The sequence below is a fragment of the Sparus aurata genome, chromosome 1, assembly GCF_900880675.1.
Source record: "Sparus aurata chromosome 1, fSpaAur1.1, whole genome shotgun sequence".
Taxonomy (NCBI): domain Eukaryota; kingdom Metazoa; phylum Chordata; class Actinopteri; order Spariformes; family Sparidae; genus Sparus; species Sparus aurata.
In genome coordinates, this window is record NC_044187.1 from 21402140 (window position 1) to 21422226 (window position 20087).

Genomic DNA, 20087 nt, shown 5'->3' on the forward strand with positions numbered 1-20087 from the left:
TTTATGTAAGTCATTGTGCATTTTGTATGTTATTTAAACCCTTGGGGAGTCTTGTTGCCATCTGCAAAAATCAGTTCTAAACATAAAAGACCTGGGCTGGATTATATATGAGCTCAACGTGGTTTCAGACTCCACAGACCTCCTGTTAAAGAAGAAAGTGTCCACTTTGGGCCCTTTAAATTTGTAAATGCATATCTTCTTCTCTGTTTCAGCCTTCAATCCAATCGAAAAGACAGTTGAAAGAGCTTTTATTGAACAGCCTTCAGTGTCTGTAAATGTTAAAATGCAGACTTGTAGTGTGTGTGGGTGATAACGGGAGCTTTATAGAAACAAAAATGTTGTGCAGTTGCCCATTTCTCTAAGGGATGTCACAGTGTACTGAGAATTTTAATTTTTTTTAAAGGGGCTCTGTGGAACTTCTATGTTGTGCTGGAAGTTGTTAGTTCATGTTAGTGGAGTCCATTTTGAAACTAACGCTTGCTGCTGTCGCTCTCTGTCAGCAGAGTGGTGAGAGGCACCGAGACACGTCTCATCCTTTGGACTGACAGAAACTCTGACCCGAATCTTTCACAGAGACCTCCGCAGTCCAGGAGTGCCGTTCAGCTCAGTTGGTAGAGTGTCCCATGTACAGAGGCTTTGTCCTCGCTGCAGTGGCCACAGGTTCGAAATTCCAGCCCGGGGGTACTGGGGCCCTTTGCTGCGTGTCACTCCCTCTCTCTCTTATCCTGTTTCCTGTCATATATCAATCAATGGACAAAAAATGATAATACAAAGAAGTCCACAGTCCAGCAGCTTTAAACAACTGAAACAAGCCATCCACAGGCTTGTATAAGAAACAGAGAGAGACGGGGAAGGTCTCCCTTAAGTCGGCTCACACATGGGTAATGACAAAGTGATTAATACATGACAATGACTACAAATCATTACGCAGAGTCCCTTTAAGAATTAAATATTGACGTTGTGTTAATAATATACTTATGATAATATCATGTACAGCGCCTCTTAAATATTTTTTGTCATAGTAGGTGGCAGTACGCTGGGCTGGGTCTCTGTCTGCTCATCGATGTGGTTCAATAAGAGCCCATGGACTGACAGGCACACTTAATAATCTATTGAAGGCTTTTACACTGATCAAAACCACAACCACATGAGCCAATATCTCATCTCACTTCTTTACATGCTTAAAAAAATGTGGGCTGATGTTGGGGAGGTGAAGATGCGTCTGATGTGCACCATCTCTTCTCAATGTCCAGTCTTTGAAGAAGTCATTTTAGGAGCATAAATGAGCTGGCCAGCATGTCTGAGAGCAAAATGAGAGGCACGCTTCAAAATGCTCTGCAAGAAACGTTTCTGTGTGTCTGAAAATGTATTTCACATTCAGAGAAAAACACAGCACAGCCAGTTTGTTACAAGTAAGGGGCACCCAATGACAGATTGAACTCATGTGGATCAGTTTTGAAGGTAGTTGAAGAATATGAAGAAAACTGAAGTAGTAACCAACGTGAAGCAGCTTAAAGGACTTCAAACGGATGGTTGTGAAGACTTTTCTCCTCTTTACGCACCGTGTGGAGCCCGTCTGGACGTTTCATTGAGGAGGGAAAAAATTGAAACTTTATGGGTGGGGCTTGGTGAGAGGAAAGAGAGGGAATGGTGAGGGAAAACAGTGGTTGTGTGTGTGTGTGTGTGTGTGTGTGCTGGGAATTCAAAGCTGGGTGGGTCTACAGTATTTCACATTCCCAAATCACTCCCGGGCTGTGCGTCAAAGCGCTTTCAGGTAACGTTTTTGTTTTGTTTTTTTCTTAATCCACGTTGCTTATCTTTGATTAAGTTTTGTCTTGTGGAGTTCGCGCTGTGAGACTTGTGCGCGTGTGTTTTATTTGTTGTCCTTCCGAGTGCGTAAAAGTGAAGTTAGAGCGTTGGGGAGATTTTCAACAGCGCTTTGAAGAGTTGTACGGATGTGACCGAGAGCGCAGAAAAGCGTGAAATGGACGCACGACTCCAAATCAGTGAACACGGAGCGGAGTAGTCAAGAGTTTTTATATTGGGGTGTAGAAGTTTTGAAGTTTGTCTATTGCTGTTTTCTGTCGTGGTGTTCTCGCGCTCTTTTCGAAGTTGTTGACTATAGTACAGGGCCTGTGTGTGTGTGTGTGTGTGCGTGTGTGTGTGTAGCGGAGCAGCACCCATTTGGGAATGCCCAAACACCGTCTAAACAAATGCGCCTTTCTTGTCAGCGGGAGCGGTCCGAAGCCGTGAAGAAGGAGTCGTTAGGCAAACGGCTTAAGTGTTTCTGTGTCTTGGTTCATTGAAGGTGTCAAATGAGAGAACATACGTTTGTTTCTGTTTTTTTTTCTTCTGCTCTCTGTGACAGAAAAGAAACAAAAATTTATGTGACCGAGGGGTGAAGGGCGAGTTTGGACTTGCATGCTTTCAGACCCCCTCCTCTCCCCTCCCTCTTCAGCCAGAATGGTTTTCCTTTTTTGATTCAGATTGTTTTTATTTGGGACAGCTGTGTGTGTGTGTGTGTGTGTGTGTGTGAGAGAGAGAGAGAGAGAGAGAGAGAGAGAGAGAGAGAGAGAGAGATAAATGATGCTTCCTCATGTTCAAGCCCTTGTTACATAAGCCTGTGTGTGGACAATATATAATGAGGTGCATCCTTCCTCCTGTTATCAGTTTTCTCAGAGGGCCACTATGTTGATGCTGGCTGGAATCGTTGTTGTGCACATCACCACCATCATCCTGCTGCTGGTGGCCACCATCGATAATGTGAGTAGATATTTCCTTTGTGCTGCAACACAAAACTAAAAGAAAATGATTTCCCTCAAACACTGACTTCATGTATGCAATCTCTTTAAGTATCATACAATAAAGAAATGCATCAAGTGTAAACTAGGGTTAGACCGAATATCAGGGCCGATATTCAGCATTTTCCAATTATCTGTGTCTGTTATTTTTCTGTCAGATTGCAGATGATAGAACCTAATTTAAAAATGTGCTACTTTGGTGCTGATGCAGCATCTTCTCACACATCCCGCCTGCAACAATAGGTACAGTTGGTAACGCATCACAATTTATAGCCTGTAAATGATACAATAATTTGAATCTGCAAAGTAGCTGGTAACTAAAGGTATCAAATAAATGTTGTGGTGTGTAGTATAAAGTAGCAGAAAATGGAAATATTCATGTAAAGTACTTCAAATTGTACTTAAGAATACTTCACTAAACTTTACATAGCTTTACTTTAGCTATATTAGTATTTATTTCAGTTTTCAGTCTCCTTGCTTGCAAAAAATCTGTATCGACCCTGAAAAAGCAGTATCACTCGACCCCTAATATAGTAATACTTGCAACCTGAAAAATTGCATGAACTTAATTTAAGAAGTCTAAGTTATTAAATAATTCGCATCAACTCATCACGGTTAAAATACTGTACTTTGCATTAAATTGTATACTTCATGAAGAAGTTATTTAACAGAATAAAATGGAAACTGAGCGTGAACATGAAGTACAGCAGAGGTGCCAGACCTGGCTCATTACCAGTGCTGGTGTTGGGCCAGAATTTTGTGAATTACTATTGTACTGTGACAGGCCGGGGCGAGCTGGTTGGCATGCCAACACCAATAGATATCTCCGCAACACAATAGACGTCCTAACGTCAAAACTGTTGTTTCTGCACATTCTCACAATAACTTTGATAATATTTTTTAAACAAAAATTCTTACATATTGACACACAACCGTCATCAGAGGAAGAACAAGGGTTTTTACACAAGTAGGTAAGCAAATACAAACAGCTAAAGCCGCGTATGTTTAACTATGGAAGGTCAGGTCAGCACATGTGTCATCAAACCACTTGGAAATACCCAGGAATCAAATGTCAGAAGATTTGTTTTTGCTACCCACAGACAGGGTTGCAACACTGTGAGATTCTCACAGTATGATAAGCATCTAAAAAAATATCACAGTTTGTACCACACAAATACTGTCAACATTATTAGGTGCAATGACCCTTGAAGGAATGAAAACACAAGGGTTTTTTTTTAAAAAAGGTTTTATGTCCTGACAGACATTAAACCTGATATGTAAGCTGATATGCATGTGTGCACAGTATGATAACTGTCAGTTTTCAGACCATTGTATACCTTGAAACCAGCACACCTCTGCAGCCCTACCACAGAGGTGCACAAAGCCTTTTATTAAGCTTTATATAATATTTCAAATCTGACACTGAATATGTCTGTCAGCAGGTGCATGTGTACGTGTGTGGGATGATAAGTTTTAACACTAAATTTTAACAATAAATCTACAAAACCTTTACTGAATATCTCTTTGTTGGCATGCGACGCAGCCTCCCTGTGTGCGTCGACGTTTCGTGATAACTCATGTTCATTCTAATCTGCCTCTGCGTCTTCAGGCCTGGTGGATCACTGATAGTATGTCGACTGACCTGTGGGGCAGCTGGGAGATGGAAAACTCAGTCTGGCATTACACCAACCTGAAAAACTACCCAGAGGGTAAAACTCCACAAATGTTTCAGTGAACCAGATTGGTGATCTGAGAGCTGTTTTTCATAAGAACATCTCCATGTACTCATATATACTTGACTCTGAATGTTGAGATGTAGATACGGACAGGATGCTGATCAGAAATGGTCTTAAATGGCCAGGAAACACATGCAGATAAAACAGTTTGTGCAATTCTACAAAATACAAGTTAACAGTATTATTCTTATATATGTAATATTGTTTTATTTATGCTTCTTTTGTCTACCAAATAAACAACAAAGGATCCAAACACTGACACACTACATACATGATTTGACAATCTCATTTTAAAGATATGGTCTATAAAAATGATTTTGATAATGTAAGTAGTATTAACAGAGTAGTTTTAAAGCAGATTGCCGTGTTGTTGTGTTATTGTGTTGTTGTGTTGTTGTGTCACTGACTGTGTGTCTGTCCTGTTTCCAGAGTATCTCCAGACGGTTCAGGCCACCTCGATACTCGCCTGCGTCTTTTCCATTCTGGCCTTGTTTGTGTTTGTGGCTCAGCTGTTCACTCTGCCCAAAGGCCAGAGGTTCACCTTCACTGGCATTTTACAGCTAATCGCCTGTAAGTGACCTCGAGTCTAAAGTCTGCATGTGTGAGGAATATTGATTTATTTGTCTGCTACTTAGAGCTGAGATCTGTGCAATCCTATGGACGATAAATGCTTGAAGGGAAAAGGGAAATATGAGACCTCAGTATTTTTCGACCTGTATTTCTGTGTAACTGTAAATAATCTTATCAGATTGGAATGAGCATAAAACGTTTTAGCTTCTGACAGAAAACATGACAGAATGTATTCATTTTCTCTCAGAGGAAACTAGGAAACTTTGAGAGCACGTCTGGACCTCCATTTAAACACCTTACATGACATTTGACACAAAGTCTGTGTAAGCAGAGCTCAGCAGCAGCATGTGCAGCGTGTCTGCATGATAGTGTTAAAACAAACATGGTTACAAGAGGTTGGGGATTTTTCACTCATGTGCGATCCACATTCAATAGTCTGCAGGTTTTCAGTTTAACCAAAAACTACATAACCGTTTGACCTCAGGAAAATCACTGCAGTGGAGTAAAACTGTCCGTGTCTTTGGATTAATCTTCTCTGACTTCTGCCTCTCAGTCTTAAATGTCACACTGAGATGGTGTTTTCAGAACACGTTGTTCCTTTAAAGTATTTTTTGGTAGAATTGGTTGTAATAAGATGCCTGGGCAGGAAAAAATGTTGTTCAAATATGGCTGTAACCAAAATCATCCCTCGAGGTTAGAGGCTGTGTGTACAAAAGGGGTGCAGAAGTGATTGTTAACAAATGGTAGCATGCTCTAAAGAGCTGCAACAAATTATATAATTATTGAGTAATCGTTTCTCAGTAAATCAATCCAGGGTCTGTCAGTGAAGCAATCAAGCCCACGGTGACATGTTTTAAAAAAAAAAAAATTAAGTTCAAGTGGATTATCAAAACTGTTGCTGATTATTTTTCAGAGTTTGAAATTCATTAACTAAGCAAGTACAGGGGTTCACCTCTCCAACGTAACCATTATATTGTGAGAACTGCAGGAGGATATTAAGAGAGGGATGAGTAGACCAGAAGTTGCAGAAATAGCAAAACTCCTGCAGGCTGTCTAGCGTGCAAAAATACATGAATATGCCACGTTTCATTCTAGTTTATTAAAAAGAAAAGTCTGCAAGCCTGCAACCAATCACATCCCCCACATGCAATTTATTAAGACGAATAGCAAACATCAATTTCCCATCTGAAAGTCAACATCCAGTATGATAACATGAAGCTAAAGAGGGTGAAATACTGTAGACTGTAATGACCATAAAGGTGAAGTCAAATGTTCACATAATAGGCTAAATTCATGTTATGTTGATGCTGAATGTCTCGAATGCTGAACTTTACAACATGGAGAGTGAAAAGCAAATAATAAATAACAATAATCAAAATGTCCTCCTATCTATTAAGTTAAAATTAGGAAAGTAAGTATGAGTAAATAACTCTTATTTTAAAAACAAGACTAGTTCATGTAGACAGAAGACCGGTAAACTATACATCACAAAACGACTAAATGAAGTACTGGGATTTTAACATGTACCATCATGTTTCTCATGTAACTGTGATTGCAGTGGAACCATTCTTATTCATGAGCCTTAACTTATAATAGAACAAATCACGACTTCTTAATGTGACAGCATTCCTTCCTTTTCTGTCCCGCAGGCCTGTGCATAATGATAGCGGCCTCGATCTATACGGCCAAGCTCCACGACAAGGACAAGGTGGGAGGCTACGGACACTGCTACGTCCTGGCCTGGATCTCTTTTGTCCTCACCTTTCTCTTAGCGATCACCTACCTCGTCCTGCGGAAGAAGAGTGAGTGAGACGCGAAGGAGGAATGAGGGTAGATCTGGGATCCTATTCCCTGTTTGAATTTGGGAAATTAAAGAGTAGGATTTGTTTCAGAAATTGGAGGAGAAAAAAAAAACCTGAAGATTGTGTATCTGCGGCTGGGAAAATGGGCGTATGATGTTCAATTGCTAACAAGAGCCATTTGTTTATATTTTTAATATTATACATTGAAATGGAAATGCTTATATTACATGAACGACTGAACGTAACTGACAGTGTGGGCTACAAGAAAATGCCTTTATAACAACTATCATTTTTATAGTTAATAAAACTTTAGTTCATAGTTATGTGACTGCTGACAATCAATTAAATGATTTATAAATTTTTTGTTTAGCCATTGTTTATTGCAAAGTTGTAACAGATGTTTCCAAACCTTAACATTGAAATTCCATTGTTTGTTAACCATCAAATAAGTATTAACTTAAGTTTAATTAACTATAAATGTACCATTTATTAATGATGGCTATGATAAAGTGATACCAAATGATGTTTGTGATCAGGAATGTGCGTCCTTCGTGTTAACAGTATAAGCATACAGTTATTAATAAATCAATTCTTTCTATTATTTTCAAAAGGTAGTTAAATACAGGTTTGGAGAGCTCAGTAGACACCCATCAGAACAGTAAAAGAATAGTTCAACATTCTGAAAAAAAACAAACGTATTTGCCTTCTTGCAGAGGGTTATATCAGAGGCTCAACAGTCAACATCTATGTGTTAGCAGTTTGTGTAGCATAGCATGAAGACTGGAAAAAAGGGGGAAACACGTAGCCTAGGTCTGTCCAAAGATACATTTATTTCAAGTCTTTATGCTAAGCTAAGTTAAGCTATGCTGCTGCTGGAGCTAGCTTCATGTTTACCACATAGATATGAGAGTAGTCACAATCTTCTAATCTAAATCTCTGCAGGAAAGAATTTATTATTCCCCAAAATGTCAAAATATTCCTTTAAAGCCTTTAAATTCCTTTTGGAAAATGCTGACACTTTGGGTTTCCCCAACTAATCATCACCGGTGCTTTTGGATGGTGGTTGACCCGACCGACGATCCCAAAGCATCAGTATTACTATCTCACCATCAGGAGCTTTAAGATTCTAACTAAGTTGACCATGTGGGAGGTGAGAGTAAGCAAAAGCCCTTTTAAGAAGTAGTAGTTTAAAATATTCCAACCAGATTTAAGTGCTTATCAGCCTGCATCATCACATCGTGAGGCGTACCACTGCAGGTTTTCCGAAATAATACTGTATCTGTGAAGGTATGGTGTTAACAAAAACTACAGCATTCCTGCTGCAGTACTTGAACAATCAGGAAAGACAAGCCTTAATTTTCAGTACGAGTAGTTTTAATCATGTATCGTTATTTTACATTTGAAGTATAGTGTATCCTTTTTTTAATCTGTGTACATTGTAACCAGTATATTTTTGTAACTTTTTGTATTGAGAGTTTTTTTTTTTTTCTAACCATGTTTGATTTTGTCTGTAGTTGGCTGCTATCATAAGAAAAGTACATGCAATTTGTACAAGTGAACATTAAGTGAACCAGGGATGGAGGACAATGGTGTTATATTTCACCATATTTCATAACTATGCAGTAGAAGGTTTTGTTTTGTAATTACATTGGAATTTAAGCCATATCATTTATTAATAAAAACAAATTATATCACAAAGTCTTCATGTGTCGTCTGAATGATACAAAATCCAAAACAGTCACTGTTACGTAATAAATAAGCAGGCACTGGTTCCAGTTCTGTAGCCTTAACTCAAGTACGAGCACACAAGATTTTATTAACATTAATTTAAATTTAATATTTGCTTAGCATCCCCACAGATCTTCACTTCAGACTCATGGATTTCTACTGATTTCTAAATCTGTGTGACTTTGCTTAACAGAGGCAAAGTTTTCTATTGCGTACAAGTTACAACATCATGGTTTTGAAAACAACACTTCTTCAGGTCTTACAACAGACCCAGTCAGAAACAGGAATGTTCCATTAAATAAAGTATGGTTCCCAGAGGAAGTGAGTAAAAACTGGACAGCACTAGATGCCTTGTCCAGACGGTGTGATGCGCTCCTGAACCACCAGGTGGAGAAGATGATTCTGCTCAGCAGTCAGAAATGGCCTGAGGAGGAAAAAGAAACACATGAACAATATGGAAACTTCAAATTGAGAAGTGATAAAAATGATGCTCGATCCAGATCACAAGATGGAAATGTAAAATTTTTGAATGCTCACCACAGCTCTGTCTGAAGAGACTTGAGGGACTCTGTGTCTTTCTCTTGACACGCCATCTGCAAAAAAGATTTGCTTTTATATGCTGCACAAATAAAACCATAACTGAGGATTCAGATGACCTTGACAAGTTCTCAGATTCTTGCGTCTTGTTTATGCACTCATATAAACAGAGCCTGTTCATCCAGAACAAGTTGCTTGACAGAATCGTTTTTATTAAGGGTATTAAACTCATTAGTAAACATCAATCAACAGTTGTAATGATGGATTGACTCACACTAAAAGACAGAAGTAAAAGTCTGCTTACAATGACACCACCGCAAATAGAAAAAACATTATTCCATTGGCTAAGGATGACAAAATCCCGCTCATTTATCACTGTCACGTGAAGGCCATGAAGACCATCAGTTTTCCTGCACGAGGCAGGAAGGATCAGGAACTGAACTGTACAAGTATGTGAATGATGAAACTCACCACGACTGACTGCAGGAGCAGGAAAACATTCTCAGGCAGGAAGGTCACTGAAGGAGAAGACAAGATCCATGTTTTCACCACTTCAAATAAATGTCACTCGAAGGATTCATGACAACATTTCTACATTCCCGGTGAAAGGGAGTGTATATAATTCATAGGTTTTTTTACTCTAATAATAGTTCAGGTGCACTCACCTTGGCTGTGAGGGTCAAAAGACTCCCAGGCGTATCTCTCCAGGGTCTGAGCGTGTTCTGGTAGCAGCTTCTGGGGTGGAGGCTGAAGAGTAAAAACAAGAAAGGGTCGGAGGATTAAACGAGAACGCAATAATAATCCAAATTGTGTTACAAATTCTACGGACATATTTCCTCCGTTTATCCATGATTACAAGTTAAATTGTATTTTTTTTTTCCCTTTCTGGATCACAACTTATAACAAATAACACATTTCCAACAATAATGAGATCATCTTGAGATCACTGGAAAACAAACTTTGTTACCCACAAGATAAATTAATCGTCTAAATCACGATATAACCTGTTTGCTCCGTCTTAATACAAATGTTTTCTCGATCAGTAATGCTATGCACAGTGTCATGACATACGATCTTGTTATCTTGGGAAAACAATATTGTTATTTCATTATAATGACATAAACAACGTTTGTTATCAGAAGATCTTGAGAAATTTATCTCCAAAAAAGAAGAACATTTGCTGTCTGTGATAATGTTAAAAAATAACTTGTGAACTCGAGAAAACAGATACAATTTAACTCATCATCAAAGGACAAACAATGTATCTAACCCATGAATGTTAAGGGCTTCTGTAAATATCAATACTCTCAACTTCAGTAATGAAATATTTCTGTTGTGTTGCTGTTGTGTAGGTTCCTTCTTTTAATTCAAGTGTCCTGCTTTCTGGCAGTTCACCTTTCAGCCTTTGATGGCTGTTTGACGCTAAAGTATTGGCACATGTTCAGGTTGCTATCTGTATCTGTGGGAAAACGTTGCATGAGGTACACAGTGTTTTAAAGCCCTCTCAAAAATACTAATACAAATTTAATAAAAATGCAAAACACAGAACTTATTGGATTTACTTTAGTAATACATTGTGATTTTTTTCTTGCAATATCTTCCACCATAAAACCATGTTTACCTCGAGCAGCATCAGTAGTAGTACTCTGGAGATCTCACATTTTGCCACAATGTCGAGAAATGCACCTTTTTCAGGAAAATTAAGACACAAAAGACAAGACCAACAACATTAGAGCAGAAAAGAGACACTGCTGTAATCTGATCCTATTTTTTTATTTTTTATTTTGTTTAAACATCCAGCTTTTGATCTTAGCATTAAATCAAAATCCTTATCCCTACATTTTTTTGGTTTTGAACATATTACATTCAGGGTTTCAAGATTATTTTTAGCAGGCTTTTGATGAAAGCAGAGCCTCACCAACAGGCATACTGGTGCCTGGCAGCTGCAGTCCCCTCTCCTGGCACGTCAGCTGCATCTCTGTGAACACTGACAATGCACCATCGTAGTCACCTGCAAAAAAGTCAAAAGTCAAATCATATACGCACATAAAACCCATATATGTAGCAGCTACATATCAGATGAAAATGAACAGACTGAACTCACGGGTGAGAATTTTACACGTGGCCATTTCTCCCATCGACAGCAGGGCTTCAATTGGCGTCTGTGTCTGCAGCTCTGCAGCTCTCTGGTAATGAACGATAGCCTCTCCTGGTCTATTCATCTCCTATTGAAACCACAGGAGTTGAAATGAACATGGCATTTGAGTGACAGCATATAAACGTAATATCAATTAAATATAATTCATCTTTATGGGCAGCTTGAAGCTAAGCTCCAAAGTTTTACCTTGAGTGCATTGCCAAGTTCTAGACAGAGGCTGGCTGCCATCACAGGCTGGTTCATCTCAATGTATACCTGTAACCCATTTGTACATCAGCATTATCTCAAGGTGACTATCAAAATGTCAAGACAGTATAGCTACTGTGCTCTGTGTGTGAAATCTTTTCTGCAAACCCCTATGTATTCCATAAAAATGACCTACAGAGCACAAATGCTGCTTCATATACAATAAATGACATCAAAAACTTGGACTCATCGTCTACCTTGATGGCAAAACTGTAGCAGTTGAGTGCAGCCTGAAGGTGCTCATCAAATCCCGGTGCCTGCAGCGCCCTGTTCTCCTTCTCGGAAGAGAGAAAGAGGCGGGCAGCATCCGTCAATGCCAAGGCCTCTCCAGGAGCATTGAAGAGAGTCTGCTCACACCTGCGGTGAAGACATTCAGGCCGTTTAACAACAGCAGATGCACCATCAACAGTAAACATGTCATCACCATGAATGATACAGGCTCCCCATGGGTTAATTACCAACACCTCCGTCACCCCGTGGTGGTTTATTCTGTCAGCACTCACTCGACTGTGCCTTTATGAGGTGATCTGTCTGGTTGCTAAATCTTTGACATGTAGCACTGCCTTTAGGCCAATCAGTGTGTACTGAGATAAAAACGTAGTAGCGACAGTCCCAAACAACATGATATGATCTGCCTGACAGGTGGTTGGAGAAATTAAAATTTTATTTTATACTTACCAAATGACAATTTAAGAAGGAGCTTTCCCAAATTATTCACATTAAGTTGCAGTTGCAGAAGCAGGACATAGTGTAAAATAGGGAACAGGCTGTGAGAACAGCTTCATACCAAACAGCAGGATTAATAATGGACACAATGAACTGTCCACTCACCGAGCCATGGCCAGGTTGCAGAAGGCAGCATACTGAAGGCAGTCCTGCTGCTTCAGCTCCTTGGCCAACTGACCTGAAACACAGGTACAAGCAATATGAGGAAAACTGTGAAGAACCCGTTCAATTACACTATATTCTCTTTAACACTGTTTAACGGGGTAAAGATTTTGTTCGGGTTTGAGAGAGGCTGTCGCTTACCAAACTGCTCACTCGCCTCAGCTACATTGGGCTTACGGAGAAAACGTCTGCGACAAGGAAAAACAAAGTCTTTCAATTTTGTAAAATATGACAATTAGCTGGTTAGCATGCTATCTCATTAAGAGTTCTGTTGGCTGTTACGGTGCTAAACAGAGGAATGAATGTGTGCTTTGCTAGTTTTAGCCATTTTAGACAGCTACCATTACCGTTAGCTGTCGAATAACTGAATAACACATTATTTACTTATTTCTATAAAATAGCAAGAAACAGTTATAATAAAACATAATCCTATGTGTATCACAAAATACATTACATGCACACAAATGTAGTTTTAATACCGTCATATGACACTGACAGTAATAAGAGAGACAGGCTAACGGTTAGCTTAACCTAGCTTATTAGTGCTAGCTGTATCACCTATCTGTAGCTTTATTCCCGTTCAATGTTAAGATAATCCTGATGTTCTATACTTTTTCTACTCGAAATAATTAAACGTAACGACTTACTTTTTCAGTTTGTTTGACACAGCACGGTATCTCGCCAGAAAGTCGCCCTCCGAAGCCATGATCAATGCAGAAAAACACAACAAACCGAACCAGGAAGTGCGACTGACAGGAGCGTGGGCATTGGCTCGTAGAATCGAGAACTCGCAATTTCATTGGTCAGCGTACACAAGAGGGTGTGGTTTTTCATAGAATGAAATGTCAATATTAGGAGGGATAATAGGGAAAATACAGAAATCACACTGACTTGATTTACTCAAGTACTCTACTTTAAAAAAGTATTTAAGCTACTTCATAGTTTTAAACCAATACATTTCAGAGGGAAATACTGTATTTTATTGTTTTAATGTACATTTTTCTCCAAATCATGTCTGAAAGCTGTAGTTACTTTACATAAAAAAACATTGTTATACAGTAAATTATACCTCTGACAGTAGATAAAAAGAAGTTAGAATTAACATCACCGAATCCAGCTACAACATTAGAATGCTGGGTACTACTGGCTATAATAATATAGCAACAGTACAATACATTAGGTCATAGAGATCATTTTGCCAGCATAATGAGTTATTTTTACAACATACATTTACAGTGCAGTATTTTTATATTGTAATTGGTGCTTTTATTTCTAAAGAATCTAAATCTCTTCCTGTGACTGGTATAAGGTGAAAACGACACAGCAAACCAAAGTCATCTCAGCTCCTCGAACAAGATTATTCACGATTCAAAAATTCTCATAGACAGACTCAAATACGTCTTCATTCTGGGGTTGTGCGGTTTGCACCGTCTGTGGAGGAAGTAAAGGACAGGTCACTGACTGCAGGTTTTATTGTTTTCCATTGTTAACAGAAAATGTGACCTGAAGTTCTCACTGACCGTTTTTTTGGGTTCCTTTTTCTTGGGTTTAGCTTTGCTTTGCTCTGGCTCTCTGCTGGCAGCTGAGGTGTCCAGCACATCATAAATGGACCTGGGCCGAGCTTCTAGACTCTAAGAGAATATCTCATGTCAGTTTCCAAGAAACATAAAAATGAACATTACAGGAAAGATGGAGGATGAATATGAGGTGGTACAATTTAATTCAAGTGAAATATGTCTGTCTATACACTGATGAGAAGAAAGGTGCTTACAGCATAGAATGATGTAGACGTAGCTGTTAATATGTCCACGTTGTCTTTCTCCATCTCCTCCTTCCTGTCGTCTCTGTTCTGCTTTCGTTTTCTGCCAGTGTTGCTGCTGTCAGTGCCGCGTTCTTTCTAAAAGAAGAGACAAAAAACATAAACAAGACTAAAGCACTTGAGGATTTTCATGTGATGTACTTCAAAGCATCTTACTGTTGTCAAATGCTTGAATTGAATTCTTTGCACTTAGTTATCTGGATATCTGGATAGACTTGAGGTATGAAAACACAAACAAGGAAACACTGTGCTGCCATGTGGATTCATTACTGGTTGAGGAGTAAGTAGTTCCTGTCCTAGAAATATGACACTGTCTAAAATACCACCCCAAGTAATCCCTCTGAGAAGTTAAAGGGACTAACATAAGCACACACACACCACTACCTAACTTTTTCAGTTATTTGTACTTACAAAAGGAAGGTTGGATTTTGGTTTGTGGCTGTTAATCAGAGGTGTATCTAAGCTGCTCTAGAAAACTACCTGATGTGAGAGAACTGTTGGCTTTTTGCAGGAAATCCAGCTGAGTACACTTTAAAAGGAGATTGCTGGGAGAGCGGCGGGTTCAATCGAAATCTGTACAGGATCTTCTGAGGTGATCTGATTGTTGTCTTAGATATGATTTTGTGTTTCTAAACTAATGGTTATTCTGTAACTTCTATTTTCACCTCATCACTTCTTTAGTTAATAAACTGTCAGAAAACAGTGAAACATACCTGTTACATTTTCCTGAATCTGAGGGTGACATCTTATAATTGCTTTTTTTGTGCAGTCAGTGGCCCAAAAGCACAAAATGTTTAGTTTACTATCAAACAAGACAAAAACCAAATCTTAAGAATTTGAGAGCTGGAGCTTTAAAATGTTCCACTATTGCTTGAAAAATGTTAGAAAAGATGAGTAAACAATCGGTTAGTTGCCAATTAACTTCAAGTCAAATGACTTATCAGTTAGAAAAGACGGGATTCATTGACGTCTCTGCCTGTTCGCGTCATAACATCACAGTTAAAGTTTATGAAAAGGCAAATTCTCACAATGACAAAAAGGCTGTCCTAATCTCTCCCTGATTACGAGCAGGGCACATCTTACCCAATGTCCTCTGAAGACATACACTGAACCGACCACACTGAAAACCAGCAGCACAGCTGTGAAGACAGCCACAATGATGGACTCTCTGTAGTCCACTGTGGGCTCCTTGTAGCCGTCATCTGGAAAACACACACCGCTCACTGTCAGTCTGTGCCAGGAATGCATCACAACTGGAGAGCAGAGGTTGGCTGATAAATGACTCGTCTGTCAAGCAAGTAATCCACTGGCTGCAAATATTTAAGATCAATGGACTTTTCGCTTATTTCGGGATAAACTGAGTTCATTGTCAGCATCCATGGTAGTCCATTAATTGCTCTCTACATATTCAGTAGTTCCCAACCTATCAGGACCCTCCAAGGTATACTACAATAAATCTGAGGGGCCACATAATTATTTAAGGGATAAGAAACCTCCGAGGGCGGACCTATTTAACTGATGGCCTTTGGGCCAAATTCCAGATTCCTTTGATCCGTTTGTTAGAAGGCCAATTAGCCTATTCATTAGTTATATCTGTTGTTAAGCACAAAAATACGCTTTCATTAAAAAGTTTTAACCCAGGTTGTTACAGCAGAGGGAATGTACGAGATTCAAACTGACAACCCTCTAAGATTAAAAGGGTGCATTTTTTTTACCGGTACTTTTGTATATTTAGTGTTTCTTTCTCAGTTGTGTAAACTAATAAACGAAGTGAAGAAATGACATTTAAATTCGGGAATATAAAAGTCTGAGTCATTGACCGTGAGCAGGCCAATGACTCAGACTTTTATATTCTGTGATCCGGCCCACAAGTAATATAGCAATCTACTTAAGCACAATCACGATCCACGTCCTAAATTGCAACCCTTTATTGAAATATTATTATTTTGAAAAGCCCTAGAGTAGCCAGTCTTGAAATAGCTTGTTAATTTCTTCATTTGCATGAAAGGGGCGTTGTGTAGTGTTGGAGAAGAAATTCAAACTCAGAATTTTTATATTTACAGTGTTAATGAACTAATAATACACACTTTTTTCCCATAATTGAATAAACAGGCTGTTCTCAGAGGAAAAATAAAGTCCCCACAACACTGTTTGAAGGTAGAAAGATTGCAGATAACCCCAAATATCAATCTGCCACCTCAGTGCTCGATGCCACTAAATCCTCCATAATGGACGTGTAATTACCAAAATATTTTGAACGTCTTCAGGACTGATCACAATTTTTGATATCGCCAGATGACACACCCCTAAAACCCCTTTTCCAATCTCACAGTGCTTTGCGACAGAAGATGAACAGGAGAGGACTTTGTAACACATTGCGCCACATCCAGCGTGTCTCCACTGTGAGGCAGTGAACGACAAAAGGTTAAAGGTTTCTGAGATTGCAAGATCCTTATTGTGGTTTGCATGATGTAAAGTATTTCACAGAGAAGTCGGACCTTGTTATCACCGCCAACCTGAAGACTGGTAACACTGGTGAGACCATCATCAATAAATGGCAAATTTATAGTTAATTCAACTTTAGCAGTTCAACTGTAAACAAACAATTAAATACTTTATAAAGCATTTAAAAAGCAGTTATTTATTGTAAAGTTTCACCTGATGTTGTCTATAATACTTTATATATAATGGTGAAATAACTATTAACTAAAGTTGAATTTACTTACAATGTTCTATTTATGAATGATGGATATTATGAAGTGTTACTTAAAGATCAGACAGAACTAAAGAAACAATGAATTCATTGCCATAAAAATCCTTTTCAGTTGAATCTTTTCAATCACGTGCTCTTCTTCTTTGTACTCACTTCTCACCCGAAGAAACCAGAACGCCTCAGCATTTTTATACCGACAAGAGTATTCTCCTGAAGTCTTCAGGTTTTTCAGCTCCAGGGTAGGAGAAAATGTTTTCGGATGGATGGCAGTCATAGGGATGGTGCAGTTATATATCTGTGTGTGGAAAGGATCGGAGCAGGTCAAGATGTCGCTGGTTTGGTTCGCTGGCAACATTAACGTAGATTTAATGTTGAGATCTTCTCCTGTGAAGGCCACGAAGACTCTGCTCTCCAGGTTCAGTTCTGTGATGAGTTATGAAATGATTAATTGATCAACGAAAACTTAACCTGCAGCAGAACTGATAAACATCAGTTGTTGATGTCGGTTATTAAGCAAATCAATCAGCTTCACAAATGTGTGGATTTGTAGTTTTTCTCTCTCATATATCATTATAAAGTCAATCTTTTGGGGTGTTAGAATGTTCTTTGGGCAAAGCGAGCAATCTGAACACTTCAGAGAACTTAGGACCTGGGAAACTCTGACACATGTTTTACAATTTGCTGAATGTTTGTACAAATATACTGAAAGTAATCATTAGTTGTTGTTGATATCATGCTAAAGAAACACATATCTACACTTTGAATCTAAATCTTTAGCTCAAAACAATCTTAAAATTACAATATTGAGTCACAAAATGTCGCAGTACTCTGGTCCAGTGTCAGTAAAAGTACAGTGTGGATGCCTTACTTGGTTGTGTCATTCCTGAGCAAACAGAAGAGAAGAACAACACAAATATCCAGGTTGAGATGAAAGACAGATGCCAAAATGCTCGAGCAGCCATGTTGTGATTTTTAGGTTTTTTGCGGGACTGTTTATGGTCTTCTGCTTTGCTGAGGTTGTTCCGTGTATCTGCTCAGAGTTTCTCAGTTTTGCTGGTACATAAACTTTTGGGTTTCCTCTTTCGGGCAAAATCACTTCCTCAAAATGTAATTTTTCTGTTTTATTTCAGGACACTGACTCACTGGGGACTCAGAGGGAGCAGAGAACTAATGAAAAGACTCTGTTTGATTCAAGGCATTCAACATAAAGCCTGAAAGCTAAGATAGATGTACAAGTAGGGAAATTGCACAAAAAAAGGCCCCTCACTTGCTTTGAGTTGTGTTAAAAGGGGGTATTTCTGGTTGCATTATTTTATTACGTCAGCCTCTAGATGTGAAGTGCAATGTTGGCGTTCCTCCACAGTGAGACAGTGTTGGAGAAGCAACAGTGTGAGACATGAGCGCACACAGCTCGTCATGTGGTTTTTAAAAAGGCAGAGGACGGGAAAGACTCACACGGGCAGGGTGAAAATATTGTGTGTGTGTGTGTGTGTGTGTGTGTGTGTGTGTGTGTATGTGTGTGTGTGTGTGTGTGTGTGTGTGTGTGTGAGAGAGCGAGAGAGAGTGAGAGAGGCTGGAATTCAGCTGAAGGTGACAAACTGCCTGTTGTTAATGTGAACCAGATGTGGATGGTGCAGTGGCTCCTCCACAGCAGTAACTCTCTGTCGAGTCGCTCTCTGAAGCTGCCAGCAGAGGTGTGCAGATGTTGAAGTGCAGCGGTCACGATCACTTAACCCGATATGTCCTTCTGTCTGTTTTCCTCCCCCTTCTCGATGCCTCTTTCCTCCGCTCCAAATCTACACTTGACTTTTTTTCACCATTTTCTCTCTCCGGCTGCATCAGTGGCCAACGCTGACCTCACCTCAGCTGCAGCATGAAAACAGACAGAGAGCTCGAATAACATCTGGAAGCCAGTCAATAAAGAATAATTCATTCCATTTCATATCCCGTCTCTGACAATCTTTATCTCTCCACTTTCCTGGGGAGTTTAGTATACAAATCCTTCCCTCACCAGAAGTATTGATAGATTAGCAGATTGATCCTTTTAACTGGAAAGACTGTGTTTCACACTGTAACTGGAGCAGAGAAAATATGTTATTTGCTTGAAAACCTTGTGGATTAAATCTCTAATCACCCCTGTTTTATAAAGTCTCCAGTGGTGGAAAAACTAAGTAGGAACTTTACTAAAGTATTGCATCACAACTTTGAGGAACTTTAGTGTACAATAATCGTTCTTTTTACTCTGCTGCATTTATTTTACAGCTATAGTTCCTGCTAACTTTTCAGAAAAGAAGATCCAATATAGTTAAAATGTGATCAGTTTATAGAATATGATATAGATTACATTACCACAGAGAACATAATAATAATAATAATAATAAGTACTGAAAAGTAGTGTCACCTCAACCTGCTAGCAGGGTAATGCAACTAATAATTATTTAATCAATTCATCATTCTATAAAACAATCTTCAGACCTCTTGTGTTGTTGGATTAACTGTTCAGAACCATCAAATATTTAATTTGCGATACTGTACAACCATGAACAGCAGCAAATTCTTACATTTTAGAACATGGAAGTGTCTAGATTTGTAAAAAACTATAACTTGCCCATACAAAGTAGTACTTGAGTCTAAATCTTAAAGTATCTGATGTCAGATGGACTTAAGCATCAAAAGTGGTTTTCCACCAATGAAGTAGAATTACACACAAGCACAGACATTAAACATGTACATGAATGTGAATGGGTCGACTGATTATTGGATTTAGTAATCAATCAATCAATCAATCAATCAATCAAGTATTTCATTTATTCATTTATTTATTTCAGTGATTTATAATTTAAATCCACTTGCTGATCTAATTAGTTCAATTAAAAATCTGCTGCTTTGGCTCTAATGCAGCGTGCAATCTACAAAGTAACTAACTAGTAACTGAAGTTATCAAATAAATGTAGTGCAGTAAAAAGTACAACATTTGTACAAGTGTAAAGCAGCATAAGAACTTAAGTAAAGTACAAACACTTCAAAATTGCACTTAAGTAAATGTACTTTTCCATTACTGGGAAATATCAACTATTTGGCTTTTTTTG

At 38.7% G+C, this 20087-nt stretch overlaps 3 protein-coding genes across 3 annotated transcripts; 1 reads left to right on the top strand and 2 right to left on the bottom strand.

Moving 5' to 3' along the window:
* The first annotated feature begins 1647 nt into the window (after positions 1 to 1647).
* On the top strand, positions 1648 to 8383 carry LOC115586385 (epithelial membrane protein 1). The gene is made up of 5 exons (XM_030425395.1): positions 1648 to 1774; positions 2671 to 2763; positions 4411 to 4510; positions 4967 to 5107; positions 6757 to 8383. Exons 2-5 carry the CDS (start codon positions 2689 to 2691, stop codon positions 6915 to 6917), a joined length of 477 nt encoding a protein of 158 aa, XP_030281255.1. The 5' UTR covers positions 1648 to 1774; positions 2671 to 2688; the 3' UTR covers positions 6918 to 8383.
* On the bottom strand, positions 8358 to 13248 carry f8a (coagulation factor VIII associated). The gene is made up of 12 exons (XM_030425354.1): positions 13114 to 13248; positions 12608 to 12654; positions 12410 to 12482; positions 11776 to 11935; positions 11519 to 11587; positions 11279 to 11399; positions 11093 to 11185; positions 10796 to 10860; positions 9840 to 9921; positions 9646 to 9692; positions 9175 to 9230; positions 8358 to 9061 (listed from the first exon to the last, which is right to left on the bottom strand). Exons 1-12 carry the CDS (start codon positions 13170 to 13172, stop codon positions 8980 to 8982), a joined length of 954 nt encoding a protein of 317 aa, XP_030281214.1. The 5' UTR covers positions 13173 to 13248; the 3' UTR covers positions 8358 to 8979.
* A 175-nt stretch (positions 13249 to 13423) lies between these two features.
* Positions 13424 to 18247, bottom strand: nfam1 (NFAT activating protein with ITAM motif 1). Its single transcript, XM_030425368.1, has 6 exons — positions 17867 to 18247; positions 17152 to 17421; positions 15369 to 15487; positions 14238 to 14363; positions 13987 to 14097; positions 13424 to 13897 (listed from the first exon to the last, which is right to left on the bottom strand). The coding sequence occupies exons 1-6, from the start codon at positions 17958 to 17960 to the stop codon at positions 13835 to 13837; spliced, it is 783 nt and encodes a 260-aa protein (XP_030281228.1). The 5' UTR covers positions 17961 to 18247; the 3' UTR covers positions 13424 to 13834.
* Positions 18248 to 20087: the final 1840 nt, after the last annotated feature.